Below are 27,795 nucleotides of genomic sequence, written 5' to 3' on the forward strand. Positions count from 1 at the left end.
AGCACACTTCAAAGTTCCCTCCTGTCTTCTTCACAGCTCAGAAGTTAGTCTCTTTCTAAAGTGTTTTTAGAAGCAGGAAGTTCATTGTCAAGATGGTGAATATGAAAATTTCACAAGTTATAAAAATGTATCCTTCCTTCTCGTTGGCTTAGGTAATTTTACAAACACACACATACAGAGCAGGATAAATAAACTATCGATTCTAAGAAGGTGAAGGGAAGGTTTTTCATAAAGGCATTGAGAGCGTGTTGCAGACAGTCATAAATGCCTCGGTTTTATTCTCATAACGTACTGGGGAGAAAGCGCTGGTTAACCTAAATGGCCCTCTGTGTGTTGCCAGAGCATACCATTTATTTTATTAAGAATTTAAATACTTTTTATTCATTAAATTTGCCTACCTTATGACTCTGAATGGGTTGATTTTTCCAGGGGAAAAATAGCAGCGCATTTGGAAGACATACACAGAAGTAAACCATTGTGTGCAGCTATTCTAAAGATTCATATGAACTGAATGCCATACAAATCCCGTAGCCTTTAATATGCGGAAGGTAAAGATGACAATGTGTTTATGCAGGAGAATGCTGTTGTTTTAAAGGATGCTATTCCTCCCGATTGATCCTATATCTTCACTGTGGCTTTCACATCGTAAAAGGCAGCCAAACTCATCTTTCCTTCTACCCTCTGAATAAGGTAATGTACCATCTTAGCCTTTTTTCTAGCCTGCAGCTTTTTTTTTTTTTTTTTAATTTAGAGTCCTTTGCATTCTTTCCATTTTTAAGTATCTTGTGGCCACTTGCACCTTGAAGCTTCAACTTACATCTTGCAAATAATTTCAAGGGGATTTATAGCAGATAAAAAATGGAAAACACATGCTGGTGGAATATATATTTGTATACGGCAAGCAAACTTTTACATTTTTTAAGAATATTAATTTCATAAAAAAAAAACCAAAATAATAGCATCTTGACATTGTACTGAATAGATTTTTTTTTTTTTTTTTAGGGCCGCACCTGCAGCTTGTGGAGGTTCCCAGGCTAGGGGTCTAATCGGAGCTATGTTTGCCCACCTACATGCCACAGCCACAGCAACACCAGATCCAGGTTGTGTCTGAGACCTATACCACAGCTCGCAGCAATGCCAGATCCTTAACCCACTGAGCGAGGCCAGGGATCGAACCCACAACCTACGCTTCCTAGATTCGTTTCCACTGCACCACCATGGGAACTCCTGTACTGAAAAGATGTTTAAATATTTTACAATTCTCATTGTTATAGCTCCTGGAAGTATAAAATAAAATGAAGCTTGAATGTGCAAACATTATTATTATTATTATTATCAATTTCTGTTCTTCGAGCTTTTTTTTTTTCCTTTTTAGGGCTGCACCTGCAGCATATTGAAGTTCCCAGGGTAGGAGTCAAATTGGAACTGCAGCTGCCAGCCTATGCCACAGCCACAGCCAAGCCAGATAAGCCACATCTGTGACCTACACCACAGTTCACGGCATTGCCAGATCCTTAACCCACTGAGCGAGGCCAGGGATGGAACTTGCATCCTCATGGATTCTAGTCAGGTTTGCTACTGCTGAGCCACAACAGGAAATCCCATGCTTTTTGAGCTTCTAGCCATTCCAAATTCCCTCGGCCATCCTGTCCTAAGATGGTATGCTTGGTCCATAGCACTGCCTACAGCCCACTCCTCTTAGTCTTAGGGTTTTCGGGTGAGATGAGGAAAAAGGAAAGAAAATGCAGTTCTTTCCTATAGAAACCGAAGGAGAAAAATAAGTTCACTAAGCAAGTCAAGCCAAAAGTCTCAGACTCAGTTCCTAATCAATTGAAGGCTATAATAAATGATTGATTGTTTCTTTCCTTTTTTTCTTTCTAAGGCGGAGCTGTTGTACCACTTAACCTGAGAGAAGAAGGATTTGATAGCATGGTCCCGCCCCTGCTAGAGCAGGTCATCATTCTGCTTCCTTTAAAGCATTTCCTTTTCCTTCTGGTAGAAGGCCCTCTCTTGACCCACATACTCTTTACTGACTTGCTAGAGTAATACAAAACCACTTCCATTTTTCAGTAACATACCAAGATGGACTGTCCACCATTCTAGTCCAAAGGCAAAATTTTTTTGTGGCCACCAGTAGATGTAGTTGTATTTTCCCAAACTGGTAACTCCTATAATCATAAGAAATAATAAAGCAAGTTGTATTAAATTGGCTAAGTTTTGAGGTGATTTGGGTGCATGGTAATAGATTACAGAAAGAGAATGCCAGTCTCTTAAAATCTAAAAAGAAAAAAAAAAAAGTAATTCTATAGTTCGATCTATGAAAAATCAATGGGTAACATTCTTTGAGCAATATTACTGGGTAAAAAATTATTATGTTGTATTTTAAAAAGCAAACATATTATTCTTTGAGCAATATTATTGGGCAAAAATTATGCTGTATTTTAAAAAGCACAAATTATGTTGTATTTTAAAAAACATTTCATTTAGTTATTCCAAAGTGCACTGTCTGAATAACTACCATGCTTTTGCATTGTGAAAAATGAAAGAGACTTTCAATTCCGAGATTTAACTTTTTAAAAAATATGTATTCAAGGAAAGTTAGAAGAAGGTGAAAAAACATTTGGCAAAGAATTCAAATTCCTCTCTTTGGGTTAGCCTTAACAAAGGTAAAAAAGCATCTATTTATGAATAAAAATATACATTATCATGGAAATGAAACAATCACCACAATTGCATTTAACAAGTGGCTCAGTACGAATACAGAAGAGAAATCTATTAAGAAAAAACGTGCTCTTTTTCTGCCCATTGAAATCCCAAGATAAGCAGGGAGAGTTTGATGTACAAATCATCTGAATATTATGATCCGGAGGTCATGGAGGGAGATATTTAAGTTATTTCAAAAGGGAAATCACGTCTTATCCTTCCTGCTTCTTCATCCAATCCTCGTCACAACCCTCCCTGAGCAGGGCTACTGGCCAGGCCGTATTATGTCCACCCTTGAAGGGGTACAGGTAGGAAGGGACAGAGATGCAGCAGGACAAGGTCAGCCTCGTCTCCCCAGCATGTGTGAAAGATTCTGATTTTGACTCACCCTCTCTCACGGGCATTATCCAGCCTTCAAAGGTAAAGGGTTCCGTACGGCCAACTCCAATGTATATGGAGGGGTGAGGGGTTTCCCTGTGCTACTAAGCAAAGCTTTGGACACCAGCCGGGAGTCCAACAATTCAACTCAAGACTGGACACTCTCTACCTGGAGAGAGCATCAGATTCCCCAGGGGAAGGTTTCAGTCCCACACGCTGTCCACTTCCAGGCCCCCTGTCCACCACGCCACCCCAATGCCATTCACAAGACTGGATTGCTACCTGTGCTTCTGACCAACGGGCTATAAATCAGATGTTCCCACAAGCCCCTTTTTGGGTTCTCTTACTTCACTACAATGGCTCACAGAACTCAGAGAATCCATTAACTCACTAAGTTACTGATGAATTACAAAGGCTGTAACTCAAGAATAGCCAGATGGAAGACATGCACAGGGCAAGGAATGTGGGAAGGGCACGGAGCTTCTGTTTCCTATCTGAACTTACCTGTCTCCCCAGTATCCATGTGTTTACCAGTCTGCAAGCTCTCCAAACCCCATCCTTTTGGGTTTTTATGGAGGCTTCATTACAGAGGCACGATCCATTGACTCACTGGCCATTTGTGCCTGAAATCAATCTCAAATTCCTTCCTGTTCCCAGGAGATCAGGAGTGGGTGGGATTGCAAATTCCAGCCTTCTCATCACCTGGTTGGCTTTCCCAGCAGCTCCCTCCTTGGGTGTTTCCAAAAGTCATCTCAGTAACATAACAAAAGACTGTTAAATAGCTCCCTTTGCTTAGGAAATTCCAAAGGGCTTAGGAGCTCTGTGCCAGATGCTGGGACAAAGATTACCTATATATTTCTTTCTTTTTTCCTTTTTTTTTTTTTGGCTTTTTTAGGGACAGACCTGCTGCATATGGATGTTCCCAGTCTAGGAGTCAAATCTGAGCTGTGGCTGCAAGGCTACACCACAGCCACGGCAACGCCAGATCTGAGCTGTGACTATGAAGTACACCCCAGCTTGCAGCAACTCGGGATCCATAACCCACTGATCAGGGCCAGGGGTTGAACCCACATCCTCATGGGTACTAGGTGGGTTTGTTACCTGCTGAGCCACAATGGGAACTCCTATATATTTCTTATTTTAAATCACAGTATTGCAGGAATGAGTCTTAGTAAAAAAAAACAAAAACAAAAACAGAACAAAGAAAATAGCAAGCACCAAATGTTTAAAAGACAGGCACTGTGCTAAGCATGTTACCTATACGTATATTGTTTAACCCTCTGTCAGGTGGTAATTATCATCAGGCCAGTTTAACAGAAGAACAAACTGAGGCTCAGATATGTCTGTGGATTTGCTCATTGTCATTCAGCCAGTGAGCAAACTAAAGGGAGTCAAATCTAGGTGTGTAGGATTCCAAAATCTACACCTTTACAATGTGCCTCAGTGTTCATTCCAGATGGATTCCAATCCTGTTCTTTCATTGATGTTTTAAGTTGCGGGGAGGTCAAGACAAAGAAAGGCAATCTAAAATAAATTGCAAAATGAACCACTCAAAACCATTTGCCTTTCTCAATGTTTGCTTTTCTAATATCACACCTTTGGAAAAGGAATCCATTCCTCAAGCCTCGTATTTGTTGTAGGTTTGTAGATTATAATAATCCTCATCAGTTTTAACATCTAAAGGAAATATTATTTACTGTCATGGAAAACTGGATCAAATTCGCAAACTAAGGTAGCTCCGCGTTCCTTTTACTGTTACAATAAAGCAGTTCAGAAGAAGATAGATAGAACAAAATTATTTCTTTTGGAAAAAATAGAAAACTTTCATAAAAAATCTGTTTCTAGCGCGTCAGTATGGAATTTGTCACTAATCATTTTAAACTATGCCCTTTTATGCTCCTTCTGTCTCTTTTAGCTTTCTGAGTAGCTCTTTGATGTAACAAAGACAGTTTCAGACAAGATTTCAGTTCATCTGGAAAAAAAAGGTTTCAGTCTAGAGGCAAAATGCAGTGTATTTAAAATTTATATACTCGATAATGCCTTTGTTCTGAACTTGAAGATCCTGCAAAACTTCTAAGCTTCTTTGCCTTCCTCCTCTAAGCTCATTTGTTCTTCCGTGGCTTATTGTCTTGAGACTTAACCGGTGGTTCCATGGCTTAACTACATGCAGAGTCATGGCTGACCCTTTCTGATCAATTGCCAATCCATACAGGTTTGACTGATAAAAGAGCCAATTAGATTTAAGCAAATTAAGGGACATCACCAATGTCAACCACTTATTAAACTGAATGCTGAATTCCATGCATACAAAACACTAATGCACCGAGCCCCATTAAGAGTTGAAACCCTAACCCCATTAGTAACTCCGGACCTTGAAGGGACAAAGGTCATAAGTAAGTTTCATATTTATGGATGAACATTTGGATTCTGTTTTTATTTCTTTCCTTCTTTCCTAGAACTCTTGAACTTGTACTATAATGCTAGTCAAGAGCTCAGATTAAGTACACGCTTTATTTCTGAGAGTATCTTAGTGGTAACTCTGAGCATAGGTTGTTACAAACAACCTAAAAATACAGTAACGGTGGGAAATACAAAAGCCCGAGTTTATCATATTGTTTAATCATATTTTTCTTTTCTTTGGTCAAAGTTAAAAGTTTTATTTTTTTCATAAGATTTTTATTAAATAACAGTAATGAAACAGGAAGATCTGATAGAAATAAAAAGGGTTTGAAATTAGATGTTATTTGATGTTTTTCCCCCCCAGCTTTATTTCGATATAATTGGCATCCTCAAAACTGCACATTAATCATAATTTTTCTCATTAGAAAAAAAAGAGAAACTTAGCATCAAATAGGCTATTTCATAACCATTAAGGAAAAGAGAATGTATGGGGGTAAAATGCCCCCTAACCTCTCCATTTGTAAGAAGCTTTTGGAGGAAAGAGCTCTCTGCAGGAGGCCCCTTTTGTCTGGTCACTCACTTTAAACCAGGCTCCCCCTGCTCTACTCATCTCAGGCCCTAGTGCACTTTCAGATCCTTTTTTTTTTTTTTTTTTTTCTTTTATGGCCTCACCTGTGGTATATGGAAGTTCTCAGGTTAGGGGTCCCATCGGAGCTGCAGCTACCAGCCTACAGCACAGCCACAGCAACACCAGATCCGAGCCGAATCTGTGACCTACGCCACAGCTCCCGGCAATGCCCACTTAACCCTCTGAGCGAGGCCAGGGATCGAACCCACGTCCTCACCCTCTCCGACACTGCGCTGGGTTCTTAACCCGCGGAGCCAAAATGGGAACTCCCCTTTCACATCTTTGGATCACACAGTATCTTGTGTAACAGGTTGGTTTTTTTCCTGTAGATCAAAGATGTAGAGATGAAGAGTAAGAAGTTGACAGGTGATCGGGTGACCTCTCCCTCGCTTCCCCTTCGGTCATCTCCTGACCAAACTGTGTGAACAGGAACATCTAAAGCAAGATCTCAAGGAGTCCACAAGCCTGCGCACAGTGGGGGATGAGGACAACCCCGAACCCCCGGCTCGATGAGTAACTGGTTGCTTTCCTTTTATACCTTTAAAAACCTTCAAGGCCACGCAGAACCTTCAGAGGTGGTCTTTAGGGGACACTGAGCCCCCCATCGCCCCAGCTGGCCAGCCTTCTGATGACAAGCACACTTTCCTCCCTACCAACATTGGCCTCTCTTGAGCATGGAGCCGTGAGCAGCCTGACCTGAGTTCAGCATCATCCTGCCAATTCTTGCATGGACCATCGTCTTCTACCCCGTGTTTCCTTAGGCGAAGGAACTACCGCACACAAGGACCCAGAGGGATGAGTGAGTGAGATCCGAGAATATTCCTTACTTCCAGTACTGCCCCTCTCCTTACCGTCTGGACCCCCAATCGCATCTGTATGACCACAACATTCCTGCACTGGACCACAGGGGACAGAAGAGGTCACACTGTCCCAGCTGGCTACAATATACGGTTGCCCTGGCAGAAGAGGAAGCCTGAGTTGTCCCGAGCACTGATCAGCTTACACCTTAAAACTGGTAATTAAGCGAGCCCGACTGATTTATTTATTTATTCATTCACTCACCAATTATTCATTATGCACCTACCATGTGTCAGGTTTGGTCTAGGCACTGATGATAAAAATGTGAAAAAGAAAGAGTCCCTGCTGTGCAGGGTCGTATCACCCGTGATTGTCACCGTCAGATGAGACAGGCAATTTCCTCATAATGGGACTCGACTCTGGGATACAGACAGGCTCTATCTCAGCTTTGGTTGGTAAAAGAGGACTTTCTGATGGATCGACTTCCAAGCTGCACCCTACAAAATGAGCAGGACGTGGCCAGAGCAAGGGGGTAAAGGAGAGTTTCCAGAGCACATTTGATAGCAAACACTGGATAAAGAAAAAAAAAAAATTCGCATCTCTGTTCTGCCCAAACTTTCTATTCTTATATTTTCAAAGTTATTGTTACAAATCTCGCATAATACAGCATTGAAAGAAGGAATTCCATATCGCCATAAAAGAGATCTAATATTGAAATCAAGGAAACGACAATAATGATAACAATCCAAACATAATGGAAAAGAAAACAGCACAGAGAACCGTCTCTGCCTATAAGTCGCTTCACTTCTAGACACCGGTTCATTTCTTATTCATTTCGGTATGAAACACAGTTCACTGGACAAAGGCATGGAAGATTTCTTTAATAACTCTCTGTCCTAATTTAATTCTACTTAAACACACATATTCTAGTGAATGCCACATGCTTTTCAGCATGATTTTATGTGTAAATCAGGATAATATGTTTTCAGATCATTAAGTAAAAGGAAGCATGAACTAAAACCTATTTAATCAATGAGGTATCACCTTTAAACTGCCACAAGGTCATAAAAAAGATCATTTCAAAGCTATAAGTTTCCTAATTGTAATCAACAACAATCTAATGATGAAAGAAGTTTGTCCTAATGGCTGCAATAAACTTGAGGAGTCACGGTCTGTCTTTGAAGACATTTCCCTCTTCTTTTTGGTGAAGGGACATCTCCCAAATTCTGGATTTCTGAGTCCATGAAGGGAATAAAGTCCATGCGCCCAGGGAGTGTGGGCTTCTAGAACATCACGGCAATGACCTGGATAAGCCTCTCGAGCAGAAATGAAGACAAGCTCTGCAGCTGACTTCGGTCTGACTGCGCCACCAAAAAACAATATTTCGTTTCCTCCTGTTTGCATAATACGAAGCCTTCTACTCTCCCACTGACAGATATAGTCACAGCTGAGGGAGCAACGGGAGCTTGCTGTATTTAACCAAATCGCAGATATGCACGCACTGTATTATAAATTATTTGACCATACACTCCTAAACATACGGGCAATGAATTTAATTAATCCCTTTATGAATACAGTGCAAATTGCTATATATAACAAACTAGCTAAATCAATGTAAATGTCAAAAAACGAACCTGTGACTCCTCCAATGGTCTACATATTCTGTTAAGAAAATGTTACTGAAAAATCTCCATTAAAGCACTAATGACTCTTTATTATCTACATATGAATGAAGGGAATTAAATACTGAAGGTATAGTCATCGCAGGTTTTTTTGATCCCTTCCAGTGGACGGGGTTAGAGTAAAAGAGGAAGATATGAATACCTAAGCTTTCTTTTGTTTTGGTTTCAGTTTTTAGTCTGAATGCTTTTTTTTTTTTTTCTGTCTTTCTTTCTTTCTCTTTTCTCTTTTTTTTTTTGACCATGCCCACCGCATGCAGAAGTTCCAGGGCCAAGAAGCACACCTGAGCTACAGCAGTGACAATGCCAGATCCTTCATCACCAGGCCACCAGGGAACTCTGTTGGTCTCAGTCCTTAAAGAGGCACCAACCTGGATTCAATTCCCTTTTCTATTGTAAGTTCATAAAATATGCAATTGAGTTGATCAGCTCTAAACGTTTCTTTTAAGCATTCCTTTCTTATGCAATGTGGCTTCTGCCATTTAGAGTTTCTAGTGTTTTCATGAACATCCACTCATATGTTGTCATGAAAGGTACATAACAGTGAATAGTTTTTATGACACAGCAAGCAGTGAATTTTCCCTTGAAGAGGGGTTCCAAATTGTAGATCAACCCTTATTTTCCTCTGGTAATAAGATCTTTGTTGCTCTTATTTTTTTATTTTATTTTATTTTTGTCTTTTTAGGGCCGCACTCCCAAGCTAGGGGTCCAATTGGAGCTACAGCTGCCGGCCTACACCACAGTCACAGCAGCTTGGGATCTGAGCCACATCCACAACCTACACCACAGCTCAAGGCAGTGCTGGATCCTTAGCCCACTGAGCGAGGTCAGGGATCGAACTAGCGTCCTCATGGATGCTAGTCGGGTTCGTTAACCACTGAGCCACAACAGGAGCTCCTGTGGCTCTTATTTATACCCTTTGTGACCAGACAGGAACTTCTGTAGCTTGTTGCCCTAAATAAGACAGTGAGATCACCCTCCCACCCGTAACACACCAATGCCTGAAGCTGGGCTACAAGCAGATGCTGAGTGTCCTGGGGTCCTTTTCCTTTAGTATTTTCAGAACACACATTTCTAAACATTCAGTTGAGAACCACACTTTCGTTATTTTGAGGTGTGATTTCTCTTCAAGGCTGTACATATCAACCTAAGGGAGGGTTTTGGTCTTAGCGGTTAGTTCCCATAAAGAGTGAAAACCAAAGTGGACTTGATTGCAGATAACAGTAATACTTCTAAATCGTCGAGTCAGTCTGTTTTTATAGAAAGGTTTAAAAATAGCCAGATTGTGTCACATTCTACATATGAAAGTGACGCTATTGAACTCTAAGCGTTAGGACCTGGAATTTAAAGGTATTTTCCTACTGGTGTGAATAGAGTTTTCCTATTCAACTGCCCTCCTTTTTTTGTCAAATGAATGGTTGAGATACACATGTAAACCAGTCTCAGAAAAACACAGGACAAACAACCACTTGTAGGAGAAAACTAAAGCTCAAATTGAAAATATAAATTTTGACTCTCAAGGAAGTCTCAGACAAAAAAGCATTTCCGAATCTTCCTAACATGCATAAAGCAAGAGCTGTATGTACGTATACACACACACCAAGACACAGACGCAGCGTGAGATGAAAAAGTGGTCTCCATAAAACACAACCACCACCCAAACAACCAGAAACACAACTGAGAAGTTGCAAAAAAATAATAATAATAATGCTAACAACAAACCAGGTGTTCCATGGAGACTTGGTTCTGGGGCGTTTACATACATTTAGACTGCCAGTGCTGTGCAAGGACTTACCCCCTGGCGGCATTGCAATCATTACGGGGTCACTTATCAGGCTGCCTTGGCTGTTGGAAACATTCACTTGGACAGTGTAGTTACTGAAAGGAACCAAGCCGTCGACGAGTATCCAGCCGTCGGTCTCTTCGCCCCTGTGCATGGTTTGCGTGCCATGCAGAAGAGTGTAGTTATCGTCCGCTGATCAAAGAAGAAAATTATTTAAATGAGTACACATCTAAAGAGTCTTTTCTGCTATTATCTGAAATATTCTCTTTGCTTTCTAAATACACAGGACTATATGTCAATACTCTGACTGGCATGACATGTGTTACTATCAACATGTGCACTTTTATTTTACTACTTTGTGAACAAAATGTTACCTGAGTTAATATCATGGTCTCTACGCTGATGTTAGGTTCTCAGCACAAAATAACTGAACAGATATTCTTTTTTTTTTTTTTTTTTTTTTTTTTGCCTTTTCTAGGGCTGTTCCCGTGGCATATGGAGATTTTCAGGCCAGGGGTCTAACTGGAGCTGTAGCCACTGGCCTACACCAGAGCCAGAGCAACGTGGGATCTGAGCCATGTCTGCAACCTACACCACAGCTCACGGCAACGCCAGATCCTTAACCCACTGAGCAAGGGCAGGGATTGAACCCGCAACCTCATGGTTCCTAGTCAGATTTGTTAGCCACTGAGCCATGATGGGAACTCCAACTGAACAGATATTCTAAGACAGTATGAATCAAGTCACAAGTATCATGCATATAAGTAAAAATACTCTGCAGATAAATAATCTGATCAATGGATATGTCCATTGGAGGATTTTTTTTTAATCCTTGAGTTTTCATTGACGCGCAGACTGGAAAGAAATCACATCCTTCTCCTCCAAAACAAATGGCTCTGGATATAAAGAGGACATATAAATATACATGTCATATATTTCACTTATTACCATTTGGGTTATCTTCTGCTCATTTTGCTTGAGAGGTTAGGCTTTCTAATGAATGCCTCTTCAAATTAGAATTGGGCAGGATATCCTGAAAATATCCTTAAGAGGGATGTGAAGTAATGTGTCTCCTTCCTTCTTTTCTTTCTTTCTTTCTCTCTCTCTTTCTTTCTTTTTTCTTTTCCTTCCTTCCTTCTTTCTTTCTTTTCCTTCCTTCCCTCCCTCTTTCTTTCTTTCTTTTTCTTTCTTTCTTTCTTTCTTTCTTTCTTTCTTTCTTTCTTTCTTTCTTTCTTTTCTTTCTTTCTTTCTCTCTCTCTCTTTCTTTCTTTCTTCCTTTCTTTCTCTCTCTCTCTCTCTCTCTCTCTCTCTTTCTTTCTTTCTTTCTTTCCTATTTACAGCTGCTGCTGTGGCATATGAAGTTCCTAGGCTAGAAGTCAAAACGGAGCTATACCTGGGGTACATGCAAGAGCCACAGCAACACTGGATCCTTTAACCCACGGTACTGGGCTGGGGATCGAACCCATGACTCCACAGCAACCTGAGCTGCTGCTGTAGTCAGATTCTTTTTTTTTTTTTTTTGTCTTTTGTCGCTGTTGTTGTTGCTATTTCTTGGGCGGCTCCCGAGGCATATGGACGTTCCCAGGCTAGGGGTTGAATCGGAGCTGTAGCCACCGGCCTACGCCAGAGCCACAGCAATGCGGGATCCGAGCCGCATCTGCAACCTACACCACAGCTCACGGCAACGCCGGATCGTTAACCCACTGAGCAAGGGCAGGGACCGAACCCGCAACCTCATGGTTCCTAGTCGGATTCGTTAACCACTGTGCCACGACGGGAACTCCTGTAGTCAGATTCTTAATCCACTGCGCCATGGCAGGAACTCCAAGAAGATCTATTTCTTAGCTGTATGGGAAAATGCAGCAGCCACCTAGCTATACAGAAGGATCATCTTCAATGGGGTGTCATGAGGACCCACCATCCTTCCAAAACTTTAGCAAACCCTTTCTCAAATCTTAGCATGTCTAGGATATAGGAAAATATGGCTGGCTGATCACATGGTGTTATCTTCCTCTTCTATGCAACTGGGTTACATTTGAGGTTGAGAACAGTTAGCAATTAGACTTGAAATAAGAATAGGGCTACAACTGAAAACTATGTTATAAAACTAAGTTATCCCACTTGTTATGTTAGATGCTTTCCTGAAAAGTTTCCATGGGGAAAATCTCTCAAACTATTACTTTATTTAGTAAAATTTAGTTATACTTACTCTTAAAACACAGGAAAAAAGAATGATTAAGAAGAGTGATAATTAACTAGGTCCCATTTGTTTATTTTTGTTTTTACTGTCATTACTCTAGGAGGTGGATCTGAAAAGATATTGCTGTTTATGTCAGAGAGCATTTGGCCTGTTTTCTGCTAAGAGTTTCATAGCATACGGTCTTACATTTAGGTCTTAAAAGGCTTTGCACAGCAAAAGAAACCATAAAGAAAACAAAAAGACAACCCACATAATGGGAGAAAATATTTGCAAATGAAGCAACTGACAAGGGATTAATCTCCAAAATATATAAACACCTCCTGTAGCTCAATATAAAAAAATAAATAAAAAGTGGGCAAAAGATCTAAATAGACGTTTCTCCAAGGAAGACATATAGATGACCAAAAACCACATGAGGAGCTGCTCAGCATCACTAATTATTAGAGAAATGGAAATCAAAACTACTATGAGGTACTTACTACCTTCCACCAGCCAAAACGGCCATCATCGAGAAGTCTACAATAATAAATGCTGGAAGAGGGTGTGGAGAAAAGGGAATTCTCCTAGACTGTTGGTGGGCATGTAAATCGGTACAACCACTATGGAAAACACTATGGAGGCTCCTCAAAAAACTAAAAACAGAATTAACGTAGACTCCGGCAATCGAACTCCTGAGCATCTATCCAGAGAACACCATAATTCGAAAAGATATATGCACCCTGATGTTCACTGCAGCACTATTTACAAAAGCCAAGATATAGAAGGAACCTAAATGTCCATCAAACGAGGAATGGATAAAGAAGATGTGGTACCTATATATATACAATGGAATATTACTCAACCGTAAAAAGAATGAAATGCCATTTGCAGCAACATGGATGGACCTAGAAGCTATCATACGAAGTGAAGCTAGTCAGACAGTGAAAGCAAACATCTTAGGACATCACTTATATGTGGAATCCAAAAAAGTATATAAATGAACTTATTTGCAGAATAGAAACAGATTCACAGACTTTGGAGAACTTACAGTTACCAAAAGGGACAGGTGATGGGGGGAGGGATGGACTTGGGGTCTGGGATTGGCATATGCACATGAAGGTCTATGGAATGACTGATCAATAGAAACCTGCTGTATAGTGCAGAGAACTCTACCCAGTATTCTGTGGTCATCTATGTTGGAAAACAATCTGAGAGAGAGTGGATATGTGGGTATGCATATGACTGGGTCATTTTGCTGTACAGCAGAAATTATCACAACCTTGTAAATTAACTATACTTCAAAAAAACTTAAAAAACAAAACAAAACAAAGTGGGTGACATTTATTTAAAATAGCCTTTTTCCTTTGCCAAAACACTTTTTACTATATGTGCCTTTGATCTTTTCCACCTAAATTCTATAAATATAGCAAGTGAATAAAAAACATATGATGTTGGATTTCAAGGGCAAAGCAAGATCTCCGGATACTGACATAATCTTTATGGATTAAATGTTTTAAGATGTAATAGATGGGAGCTCTCTTGCGTCTCCGTAGGTTAAAGATTCAGCATTGTCATGGCAGTGGCTCAGATCATTGCTGTGGTATGGGTCCAATCTCTGACCTGGAAATTTCCTCATGCTGCCAGCTTGGGCATTTAAAAAAAAAGAAAAATGAAGAAAAAAAAAAGTAAAAGATGGCCACATATGAAGAGTGATCTTGCACGGTACAGTAGACAAAATTTAATAGTTGGCAAGATTTACACAGTACTGTATTTTTACAGTTTAGTAGCGGAGTATATTGCAAAGGGATGAGCTTAAGTTTGGTGATGAGAGAGGTCTGGATTTGAACTCATCCTTGCCTTTCTTGAGTAGTGTGTTCTTTGTAAGTTATTTAATATTTCCAAACCTCGGGTTTTTCTTCTGTGAACTGGGGATGATAATACTCCTTCGATAGTCATGTTATTATGAAGGTTAAGTGAGATTTCTTTACAACAGATATTCATTAACAGCTGCCTAGAATGCTACTGTTTCTGTTGTAATCTGTACCACTGATACCTCCCAGACAAATATTCAGGACTAGCAAGTGATTAAGAATTATCCCACATTTTACTTTCTCCATCACCTACCTGCTATATTCCCTCCTACCTCCACCCAACAACATATTCTTTCTTTTTTGAATTTCCCCAATACATTATTATTTTTTTTCTACTGTACAGCATGGTGACCCAGTTACACATACATGTATACATTCTTTTTCCTCACATTATCCCACCTATGTATTCTTAATCAAAGTTCTAAGGTCTTTCAGTTAATCAAACAACATCAAACTCAGTCACTACCGCTGGGCCATTTTCCATCAAAATCTAAAATTAATAAAGATCAAGTGATGAAAAGAGGAGCTCATATCTAGTTGTGAGAATTCTCATAAAATGTGGGTAAGGCAGATAAATGCTTTAAAGATATGCAAAAATTTTACAAAGATATTTATAATGCCAGGTTGGCGAGTTCAGCTGAAATTTTTATTGCTGCAAAATACAGAAGTATGTTATGTGTTTCCCATGAACAGAAGAAATCCCTAGTTCGAATAAGAATTTATTACTCTAAACTTGAAATTGGCACATCCAAAGGAGTGATTTGTCCAAAAGAAAATAAATGGTACTTATGGGCTAAAACATGAGACCAATAATTTCTATTCAATTTTAGGAACATGATAAAGACATATTCACAGCTTAAGAATGGTCTAAAGTTGGCAAATTGAAAATAGACAACATAGCTATATGTGTGTAACACATATTAACAAGTTCTGAAACCTACCAACAAGCTGTTGGTGATTTCCTAATGCATCGAAAAGACATTTCCAAATTACGCTTTGCTGGCTTTCATAGATGCTTTACGACTGGGAGCTCCAACAGCAGGCAGAGGGTAGACTTTGCTAGGTGCTGATGAGAGTGTGCCCTAAACCAGTAAGACAGAGTTGCCACACTCAGGAAACCTGATGAAGGTGAACCTGAATCCCTCCGAACCACTGCCTAAGAACACACTCCATTCTCCGCATGTGAAGATCCTCGAAAGTTCCCATCTCATCTGTCTCTTCGAAAGTCTCTTCAGTTACAGCTGAAACACCACTGCTTCTGTCACATGAGCAGCTGTAAAATTTCAAAAAGGTCAGCTTCCCTTGTGACAGGCCCTGCTGCTTCTAAAGCAGCATAACTGTGCACGTCTTACAAAAGATGGCAAACTGCAAAACATCAATGAAAAGTACAACAATAAGCCAAGAGAATATGGTTTTATGACTTTCACGTGGATACACCTGTAAGCTCAAGGAGTTAACATCTCTGATGATAATCTTGGTGAGGTTTTTTTCCTTTTTTCTCCTTGTGTTTTGTTTGTTTGTCCGGGAAGCAAATTTCTAGCTGTAAAACAAACACTATTGCCAGCTTTGAAAATGGCATGGCAGGGGAAATATATTAAGTACCACTTTATTCGAAGTTTCCCAGATAACATTAATACATGGTAATTATACAATTAGTTGTAACATTAAGTCCTAGTTATAGAACAATGATTACTCAGTAATTATAAGAAGTATATAATTACTGAATAATTATGAGAAGTATGCAATTACATAACCATTTCGTTCAGCTCAAAAAAAAAAAAAAAAAAAAAAAAAAGAACTTGTACATCTCCAAGAACCATGCAGCTGAGTGAGTTTAATGTTCTCTCCTCTCGACTCACATTCAGCTCAGTTCACAGACCCAGAGCAGCCGCACAGGGGTTCAGCCCTCCAGGAAGCTTAACAATCTCCAGCTTCAAAACCCAAACGGGAGCTGGAGATTTCAGCTCTGCCTGACCTCTCTTTCTTCCTCAGCACTTTACCGGCTTGGGCTTCTAGATATTGGGGCGGGGCGGGGGGGGGGGGGGAACGACATCTTAAAAACGCAGGTCTTCCAGTCCCTCCTCTTAAGAACTTCCTGGTTTACTACTTTTCACTGCATCTACTTTGTTCTCCATGGGCTGGAAAATGCAGCCCTGTTGGTTCAGCCTCAAGCATCAAACTAGAAAAGGCTAAAAGGACAAGCAGTTCCTATCCCAGGTGACCAGTCCTGTCCCTATTTGTGAGTATAAGCAGATGGTGCCAGCCTGGTTAAGAGTCTGTGTTCTGGATACACAATTCCCCGTCACTCCCCAGGCACTGCGCGTTTGAACTGGAGGCCCCCTCATCCACCTTCTTTGTCTGTGGTCTGTGCCATCAGGCTGGAACTGGGGCTTGCACTCAACTCTTTGCACGATGGGATCGTCTCGACCCGAGGTCCAGGACTCCCCAGGTCAAAATCTCCTGGGGCTGCTTCCTAGATATTCACACACCGGACTTCCACGCCACACCTCCTAATGGAGACTATCAGAAAGTATTGGCAACCGCAGAGTGATTCTGCTTGGGCACCTGCGACTACTGATTTTCGGGCTATTGAATCCATATTCTTTTTTGGCCCTGCCCACACTGTGTGGAAGTTTCCAGGCCAGGGAATCAAACCCTCAAGTCAGCTGCAACGCAAGCAGCTGTGACAACCTCTGTATCCTTAACCTGCTGAGCTACTGGGACGCCAAGAATTTCTGAATGAAATGTCTCTATCTCTTTCTCCACTGAAGATGCAAGAGATTTCTTTGCGCATTGGCCAATATCATGCATCATAAGGAAAAAAAACATTTTATATAGATGACATAATATTTTAAAGTAAACGCCTACATGCTGTTTCAGGAAATTCCACACTCTAACGGATTCCCCAGAAGATTAATTCATTCAGTCCCACTTTTCTATTTTATTTTGAAGAAAAAAAGTGTTAAATGAAGAAACAATCAAAATAAGTCTCCTATGCCCAACAGATTTCACACGTAAGGAAATTTCCCTTCAGCTTCAGATATGGAGACCTGCTAAAATGTTAACAACGTGACTGCCAATTTCTCCGGCTAACATCTTATTTCCTAACTGGTCTTACTTGCTGAGAAGGAGGATAGTGTCTCTTTTCTATGCAATTCATTTTTTCAAGCAAACCCCTAGTGTAAATAGATATTTTCATGTGTATGATTCAGAGGTGTGCAAATGAGGGCTGTTCTGGGAATTGTGTCCCATGGGGATTCTCTAGATTGAAGTCACATAAATGGGTATCCTTTCCCATTCTGGTTATAATCATTGTCACAAGAATTTTAATGCACCATATATTCCATAATTTTTTTTTTCCTCTGTGCTGTACTGCTCTGACCTTTTCAATATTCTATAATTTGACTGGCTGGCCGTTTCCGTTCTCTCCTTTTTACAGCCTTATTAACTTGTGGGAAAGAGGTGAGATGAACAACCAATCAGAATACATAATATTGCAAAGGTCAGCGTAGTCTTGTAAGTATCATCACACACAGAGGACTGTATGCCAGGCATTAACATCCTGATATCTTATTCATGTGACAAAGATTGTAACAAGAACAGAAAATGGCACAACACGAATCCATTCTCCTGACAAAGATTCTAATGCGGAATGACAGCGAACAAACCAAACCGATTCTTGTTACCTTGTGAGGATTTTGCATGTCAGACCTGGTCCTCTGTAAGTTCGCCTTTTTCTGAATCCAATTACACCTTAAGGAAGAGATGATGCTAACTAATTTTCCTACTTCTGGCTGCAAGGAGAAAATACTCTATGTTTCCTGGTCTCGGTGTCTCCACTTCGGAATTTTCAGGTGCAGCTCAGCATCACAGGAGGCTGCCAATCCCCAAATCAAAAGACATCAGACTGCAGATCAGGGCAACACGGCAACTATCTGTTCCTTTATTTCTTCTAAGGATATTATTTCAAATTATTATACCCATGAAGCAAATGCATCTTCCAAACCTCATTATTCTAATAGAATTTACATTTGCTCTGGTAGAAATCTGAGTGTATTTAAGACACAGGTAAAAAGATCCATATTCCTAATTTTTTGCCAACATAGAAAACCTTTATAGATCTCTACCTTCATAGCTGTCTTCCTCATAGGACATTTGGAAAGAGCAAAAAATAAGCAGCCTGAGAAGCACTTAGAGCCCTGAGAAGGCCAGTGCTGTATGAATGCATCATGCTTCATCGTGACTGTAATTACTCTAATGTGATTTTTAATTAGTTGTCATCTAGTAAAAGCTGTACTTCTTGGATTCCTCTTTAAAGTGGTCATTCTGCTGTTACGGCAATTGTAGTTCAAGGAATAAATACAGAGACTATTTCATCAATTCACCCAAAGGTGCTTCAGACACATTTGCCCTGAGTCTGTGCTCACACAAAAGCAGTGAGAGGTCTATAGAGGGTGGGGATCTTTGTATTTTGTTCTGTTTTGATTTGTTTTTAAATCTATGGGGAAAGGTATACCGGATATTGCACTTTTTTATATATGTATATAATTTTTTTTTTTTTTTTTTTTTTTTTGGCCACACCTGGGGCATGCAGATGTTCCCAGGCCAGGGATTGAACTCTCGCCAAAGCAGTGACCTGAGCCACTGCAGTAACCATGCTGGATCCCGAACCCACTAGGGCACCAGGGAATTGTCCCTTCTAAATATTTTAAACACCATTTTTAAAAGGCCTTTAGAGCAGAGTTTCTTTTCATCCAGTTTGCTCGTGTACCATAGTTTCCTAAATTCTCTTATTAACAGCAGAAAAGAATTGTACACACAAACAGTGAATGCCGAGATTTATTATGACTGCAGTAAATGAGGGAAGTACAGTGCGTTTTTATCAACTATGTTGTATTCTGTAAAGTCAGGTTTCTGCTTGTACTTTTTTTTTTCCCTCCATTTGGACAAAGTGTTGTTTTTCCGAAAGAACAAACAACTGCCATTATCTCAACCAGCCAGGAGCTATTGGGAAAAATACGCTCACGCAGAAAGTGATATCCAGCTTCCAAACCAAACACTGGATGTGCGCTTGACTGAGCCATTAGCAGAAGATGCTGTTTCCTTTTGGAGTCATAGCAGAGCCTAACTAACCACACTGAGCCTCTAGAACCACTGATATCAAATGGAGAGCTAACCAGGCATGGACAGCAGAAAAGAGGCTACCACCAATTTTTTTTTTTTTTTTTTTTTTTGCTTTTTAGGGCTGCACCAACAGCATATGGAGGTTTCCAGGCTAGGGGTTGAATTGCAGCTACAGCTGCCGGCCTACACCACAGTCACAGCAACCCAGATCCAAGCCATGTCTGCGACCTACACCACAGCTCACTGCAATGCCGGATCATTAACCCGCTGAGTGAGGCCAGGGATCAAACCCGCAACCTCATCATTACTAGTAGCATTCGTTTCCATTGTGCCACGACTGGAACTCCTATCACCAATTCTTAGTGAAATGATTATCATCTTATTTTTAATTCTTAGATATACACATGCTTGAGAAAGACTTTCCATGGAAGGAAAGCATGCATTTTTGGCAGCTCAGTACTTGGGTGAGAATTATGTCACGTTTTACTGGTGATTCTATCAGCTTTATTAGCTACAGACATAGAGCCATGAATTCCTGTACTAGTTACCTATTTCTGTGTCATGATATTAGCACACACGGAGCAGCTCCAAACAACAAACACTTATCTCATAGTCCTTGTGGGTCAAGAGTCTGGGTATAACTTACTGGGTCCTTTGCTCAGGGTCTCAAAGGACTCAATCAAGGGGGTGCCCTGGACTGAGGTCCCATTTCAAGGTTCTACTAGAGGATCTCCTCCAGCCCAGGTGGGTGGTGGCAGCATTCAGTTCTTTGCAGACTGTTGGAGCTGAGGGTCTCAGTGCCTTGCTGGCTCCTGGCTGGAGGCTGCCCTCATTCCTTCCACATGGGCCTCCCTAACACGGCTGCTTCACCAAGGCCAGCAAGGGAGAGTGTCTCCTGGCAAAATGGGTTACAATCTTAGGTATCATTGTCCCACAATGAACATCCTGTTCCCTTTGGCTATAGTCTATTGGTTAAAAACAAGTCACATGTTTTGACCCCAAGCGAGGGGAAGGGATTACAAAGGGTGTGAGTGCCAGGAGGAGGAGATAAATGGGTGCCATCTTAGAATTCGTGTGTGATAGGTTCTAAGCTGTGGCTGGGCATCATCTTGCTGGGAAGAGAGTTAGGATTAAATCGTGACCTTTCAAAAAAAATTTTTTTTTTTTTTTTTTTTTTTAGTGCTACAGAATTGGCTTGCCAAAATACCTAACAACATGAAAACATTAGAACAAAAATAATAACATTAACTGACGCAGCTGAAGGAAGACCTTGGCACAAATACAAAGGATAAGGAACAAATGAATGGTGCTGACTTCCAAATCTCACAGGTGAAGAAAGATGTGGGAAATTCATATTCATCATATAGCACAGTTCCTAACTTTGCTCCTGGAGGAAGACATATAAACCAAGGACTCCTCTCCAATATGAAAGGAAATCAACTTGAGTTGAGTCTTCCGAGACAGGAAGAGTGGTCGAGGCTGGCCACCTGCTAACTTTGCTGAGTTGGGGGAAGAAGCCACTGGTCCTAGGAGTGGGAGATTCATGTGCATCAACAGAGAGGGTGCTGCTTCGAAGGACATTTAAGGGAACATCAGACAAGACAGAGAGACGCGATCCCCTAGAATCCTGCCAAATGCATCCCACCATATCATCTATTTCACTCTCATCCCCCCCCCTCCACTCCAAGCCTACACACAAGGACGTGAAGAGCAACACACAGTTCTCCAAGTTTAGGCTGAGGGCAGACCAACCAGCACCAGAAAGAAAAGACACAGGCCAAGTTCAGAACAAATGAAAAGTCTGGACAGAGCTGCCCACGCGAAGCACAAGCAAGATGCAAGTGAAGGAAGAATGACTAAAGATGTGTACACAGAGTCAAAAGGAAAGAAAGGATCCCAGCATAAAACAACAAATTAACCTCACGGCTCCAGGGGAAAAATGATACACATCCCTTATTAGATGCAAAAGGATATTACAGCACTCAAGAAACAAATAGGAAATTAGAAAAAAAAACTCACGAAATCCTTAATAAACAAGCTAGAAAAAGCAAAAAGCGGAATAGGAACAGCTAACAGCTAACTGGAAAGAAAGAAAGAATCATGATCAGTGTGTTGCAAAAAAGATCAAGAAATTGTATCAATAATATATCAAAAGAGGATATGGAGAAACAGAAATACAATTTAATTATTTTTGGCAAATGAAAGGAGAGCTGAAGGTCATGTGGGCACTTGACCACAAGGTTGCCAGCTGGAGCCTCCCATCTAGGAACCAAGAAGCAGAATGAAGCAAAGCTATGCATGGCTCCGGGTCAACGAGGGTTACTCCTCCATGTCTCTAGAATTGCTGAGAATGCAGAAGCAGAGCTGCAGTTGCCCGTGGCTCCCGAGTGGTGGTGCTACTGCCCGTGGGGTGTCCTTGTGTATGAAACTCACTTGAGGCAAAGCTTGTCTGGGCCGAGGTATTTATAGTTTCTGTACGAGTCTGACTCCATTGCTTTCCTGTCCACTTATTTCCATATTTTTATTTGTTGGCCATGTTTATAGCGTATGGAAGTACCCAGGCCAGGGATGGAAGCTGTGCCACAGCAGTGACCAAGGCTGCTGCAGTGACAACGTGGATCCTTAGCCCGCTGCACCACAAGAGAACTCCTCTGGCTCAGTTTTTAAACCGCTCAGTTCCGTTACAATAATTCATTCTTGCTGTAATTAACCAGATTTGTTCCTGTGGTTTGTTCCTAAGAAACTATTCATGAATTGAAAAAGTCTGACATGTTATCATTTCTTAACATTGGTTATTTATACATAGTGGGATTTTAGTGAATGCCATTTTTCCTTATGACATGAATTTTTGAGTGAGCATGCATAATTTTAGTGAGATCGAGAGAAGCTTGAGCCGGTTGAAACATCTAAGGAAAATATTTAAATTTATAAATAAATTACAATAAAACTAGGGATCCACAATCTACAGCTTACAGCCCAAATTTGGCTAGTAGCCTGTTTGTGTAAATAAAGTTTTATTAGAACATAGACAGTTATACTTCTAGGTATTCAGGTTACAACTGCACAATTAAGTAATTATGGTAGAGACCACGTTGCCCATAACATCTAAAATGTTTACTATGTGGCTCTGTACTGAAAAAGTGACCCACCTTCTGAATTAAGCAATTAAAATGACACCCTCTTGAAAATGGTCTGTCTTCCTGCACAAAGAGAGTCATTTCCAATGTTAAGATTCATTTTCTTGACTCAACTCTTTTTAAAGAATTGAACAGGGTATTTTGGAAAGAGCACAGTATCAGTGGAGGCCTATCTTACATCTCTGCACTGTAGTGTCATTACTGCTTTGAATGTTTTTCCCTATTCAGCGCTTATAAATGCAAATTACTGAAAAGGGAAAAAAATGCAGGAAGAACATATGTTAAACAAAGCAGCTAATTCCTCAGGCCCAGGAAGTTTGCCAGTGGAAATCCAAGTTCCTGGCTTTGACTGGTGGTAACCATTGTTCTAAAGGCTTAATAAAAGTAACTAAGGACTATGGATGGACTGGGAGGGCATTCTGCTAAGTGAAATACGTCAGAGAAAGACAAATCCTATACGCTATCACTTATATGTGGAATGTAAAAAATATAATGAAATAGTGATTACGGCAAAAAAAGAAGCAGACTCAAAGATACAGAGAACAAACAAGTTACCACTTGGCGGGGAGGGGCACTTTGGAGTGGGGAGCACAGATATAAACTATTGGGTTTATAGGCTCAAGGATGTACTGTACGACATGGGGAATATGGCCAATATTTTGTAATAACTATAAATGGAAAGCAACCTTTAAAAATCATATAAAAATAAAAAAGTAAAAAGACTAAGTTAAGAGTAATTCATGGTTGCTTAGAAGAAAGAAGGATGGTTTACTACTTCGACTGCTTCTGAAAGACTTTGTCAGCCTTCTAGAGTCATATTCCTTCCAGAGGTAATTCGCCAGACATGAAACACCCCCTCCCGACAAATCTTAATGAAAAAAGTAAATGGCTAAATAAAGCTAAAATATTTGCTGAAAGAAGCGATGCAGTGTTAGTATTGCCTTGGAATTTAAAGAAATAGTCTGATTGCCTTTGTCTACATGTAAGAAAATAAGTTACAAAATGGTTTAATCGTGTCCACGCAAAAATCTGGCTTAAGAACAAAGAACAGGTGGCTAGAGTCAGAGCAAGACGACTATAATGTGGTACCATGAGTCCCAAAATAAGCATTCAATATGTAAAGGATCATAAGATATAAATTTGTTTGCAAAGCAAAGAGAGTTTGATATATAATAGTTGCCCTCTTGAGCAACAACTTAATCAATTTTGTTCCCTAATTTAAAGCTGAACTGTTTTTCCCTTTTAAGGTCCCCCAGATGGTGGCTTTCCAGCCTGGATGATTATAGAAATGAAAAGAACCAGCTCAAGTTCCTTCGAAGGCGTTTTATTCACCCTTTTTTTCTATTGTTAACTACTTAGCGTGGTTCAGCGATAAAGTAAACGTGTGAAAAGAGGAAACATCTCTGTCATGACAAATAGTTAATCCCTTCTCTAGGGCCGTCTGAGCATACAGTTTATAGCTACCCATAGTATTGATGGTTTGCTTTTTAAATAAAGAATAAAGTTATTTTAAAACATATTTCGTCTCAAGGAAAATACTCAGAAATTTGAACAATTTATTATAGTTACATATTTTAAGTCTTTATCTTCTAATCCTTGCTCATTTCTTAGGCTTCCATTGTCCGCACACAAATGAAGATTATTATCTGCTTTTTAAACACGTTCATAACTCATAGATGCCAATACTAATATTCAGTTCTTCGGGAGATGATCAGAAAGAAACTGGCTCAACAGCAGACCTGGAGATCGCCAATCCATAATCAAATATCTAGATTGATTGTGTCACTTGCACTGCTATTGATTTCAATTCGAGTCGCTCACCCAAGGGAATAATAAAAATGTGGAATAAAACTGATTTATGAGAACGAAATAAATCCTTTTGTGAGTGGTAATGAATTGGTACTATTTAACCCTTTCAATCACAGAGTGAAAAAACTATTTATTTTTTAAGAATGCTGAGCTAGCTGAAAGAAGTCATATCAGAAATGCCAATACTGCCAAGTGCCATTACAAGATGTTGTAATGCTGGCAAAGAAATGCTGCCCTAGCTTTGATGGAAGGCGTCATTTGACATACGACATTCTTCTAGTTTTCCTGGGCCACCTTCTACGTGTCATCACAAATGATGGACCTGTAGAGCCAAAGTATTATGGAATCACTCGATAAATGTTTATCGTACTTATTTACATGATTTATAAGACAGCTGAGAAAAAAGAGTGAACAGGGAGGCACATGAACTACACTTAACTTTTTTTCGCTTAATGTCAATATTCTGCACTTTACCCAAAACTTACTATATGACCGTTAAACTGAAGGTTCTTTGCAGGAGCACAGGAATATGCAGGCGGCACAGATTTTAGGGTAATTAAGGCACATACGTACATTTGCCTTCAAGAAAATTAAAGGACCTAGAAAAAAACGAGATGATCCGCCTGTAGAACCAAAGCAACACTCTGATTCCATCGATTGAGCCCATCGGCCGACCCGCTGGTTTACTGAGAGGAGAAACAGTTCATGTTCTTTGAAATCCAGTAGACAAAACATTCCCCATAGTTTGGCATTGATTAACTTTTAACTTTTCCATGTAGCTGATATCCTATACACGTGCTAAACCTACGCCATCCAATATGGTAGACACTACGTCCACGTGGTTACTGAGCGTTTGAAATATGGCTAGTACGGCTGAGGAAATGACTTTCTAATTTGGCTTAATTTTAAAAGCTGATAATTGAGTCACTGGAAAAAATTTTAATATGTTGGTGAGTCTATTTTTTAAATGGAAAACCTGATGAAATCTAAATGCAGATGAATTATTTCTGATAAAAATTGTGATCGAAGTTGAAGGGCCCTATAAGTACAAAATATACACATTGACTTAGAATAAAAAGAAAAATACAGTGTCTCATTTGAGATATCTCTAAGATTTTGATTACATGTTGTGGTGATAATATTTGGGGTAGATTAGTTCACAAAAGATATACTACTCAATTAGATGCAACTGTTTATTTTACTCTTTTTTAATGTGCCTATTAGAAAACCCAAACTAACATAAATACTTTATTATGCCTACTGGACTGTCCTGAAATGCTAAAGGGAAAATTAAAATGCAGGTCCATTTTGAAGAAATCTTTATGTTCCAAGATCAACCTACACACAGAATGAAGGTGAAACTTTTATTTGTAGAATGCACAGATTCTGTTTAATACATCGCACTGAGTTCACAGCCCTAAGAAAGCTAATTTCAGAACTACTTGGAAGGGACTTCTTTAAGGGGTGAATTGATTTGTTATCAGCTCTGTCAATTCGGCTTGTACTGCCATGGTGTTTAATGAAACTATATGAAGGTAACTATTTATCTTCACTGGCATAAAAAGGCTTTTAAAAAAATTAATACGTTTTACTATTTACAATGAAACATAATTTAATTTGGTTGGATGGCACCATAATTATTATAGCATAATAACTTTTTCTAATATGATAACTTTTGCACGTATGCCATACAGAGTAAATCATTAAACAGGAAACAGAGAGTACAAATCAAAAAGATAATCAGAAACTCTATTATCTTAAAGGAATAAATTATTAGGGAAAAGGGAAAGTGAACCGCGGTAAGTTAAAGAGATTCAAGTCAAAGCAAGATGATGATAAACAGGAATTGTAATTGGCGCTGAGCTTCAGAAAAAAGCTGGGGCCTGATGCTTTCTTTTTTTTTTTTTAGGGCCACACCAGCACATGTAAGTTCCCAGGCTAGGGGTGGAATTGGAGCTGTAGCTACTGGCCTACACCCCGGCCACAGCAACGCTAGGTCCGAGCCCTTTTGTGACCTATACCACATCTCATGGCAATGCCGGATCCTTAACCCACTGAGGGAAGACAGGGACTGAACCCAAGTCGTCATGGATACTAGTCGGGCTCCTTATCTCAGAACCACAGCAGGAACTCCTAAAGTCCGTTATTTTTGAAAACGTGCCAACCTTTTGGTATAAGATGACACAAGTGACAAACTCTCTCCTCTTGTTTCTCTTGGCTTCATTCATTCCTTCTGTACCTGACTATAAAAGAAACACTTGTTTGCTGTAAATTTTAAGATTATTATCAGACACTGTGAAGAGAAAAACTAAAATTGTCTAAACATCTCAAGATAATTGTTACCATGTTAATATTTTGATGTACCCCTTTTTATGTTTATACATACACAAATATATGATAATTTACATTTGTAGAAATTTCTAATACTCATTGTTTTGCACCTGAAACTAAGCTATATTACTTTATTAATACATATACTTCTACATAATCTTTTTTCTTTTTTTAGGGCCACACCTGTGGCATATGGAGGTTCCCAGGCTGGGGTCCAATCAGAGCTATAGCTGCCGGCCTATGCCATAGCCACAGCAATATCAGATCCGAGCCGCATCTGTGACCTACACCACAGCTCATGGCAATGCCGGATCCTTAACCCACTGAGTGAGGCTAGGGGTTGAACCCGCAACCTCATGGTTCCTAGTTGGATTTGTTTCCGCTGCGCCACGACAGGAACTCCTATATCATCTTTTTAATGAATTCACCACATTATGGTCAATGTGAATAGTTAGACATTTTGGAACATCTTCCTCAACTTTTGTTATACAGATAAACTCTGCCAGAAACACGATTTTGCAAATATTTTTTGTGTGCCTATCTAATACATTCCATAAAAAATTCTAAGAAGGAGAACTGCTCATTTTCTATATGGGCACAAATAGATACACATATCTTAAATGGTTTATATTTACTTTATAAGCTTACTTTTTTAACTTGATGAATTGTATTACATTCATAGTTGTACAATGGTTATCACAACACAATTTTATAGCATTTCCAATCAAAACCCCAGCCCATCCCCCTATACCCAACCTGTCTCCTTTGGAAACCATCAGTTTTTCAAAGTCTGTGACTCATTATCTATTCTGCAAAGAAGTACGTCGTGTCCATTTTTTAGATTTCACATGTTAGTGATAGCATATGATGGTGTCTCACTGTCTATCTTCACTTAGCATGATAATTTCTAGGTCCATCTATGTGTTGCTGCAAATGCCATTATCTCTTTCCTGTTAATTGCTGAGTAATATTCCA

General features: G+C 39.9%; 1 protein-coding gene across 1 annotated transcript in view; it reads right to left on the reverse strand.

The window, feature by feature from the left end:
• USH2A (usherin) overlaps positions 1 to 27,795 on the reverse strand; it is an 837,868-nt gene that overhangs the window by 334,531 nt on the left and 475,542 nt on the right. The window contains exon 39 of the mRNA XM_021064292.2: positions 10,382 to 10,561. Coding sequence (XP_020919951.2) covers positions 10,382 to 10,561 — 180 coding nt within the window. The remainder of the gene's footprint in view (positions 1 to 10,381; positions 10,562 to 27,795) is intronic.

The sequence above is a fragment of the Sus scrofa genome, chromosome 10, assembly GCF_054392235.1.
Source record: "Sus scrofa isolate SSC_HxYL_T2T_F1_AM1 chromosome 10, Sscrofa_HxYL_maternal_Yorkshire_Landrace_v2.0, whole genome shotgun sequence".
Lineage (NCBI taxonomy): Eukaryota > Metazoa > Chordata > Mammalia > Artiodactyla > Suidae > Sus > Sus scrofa.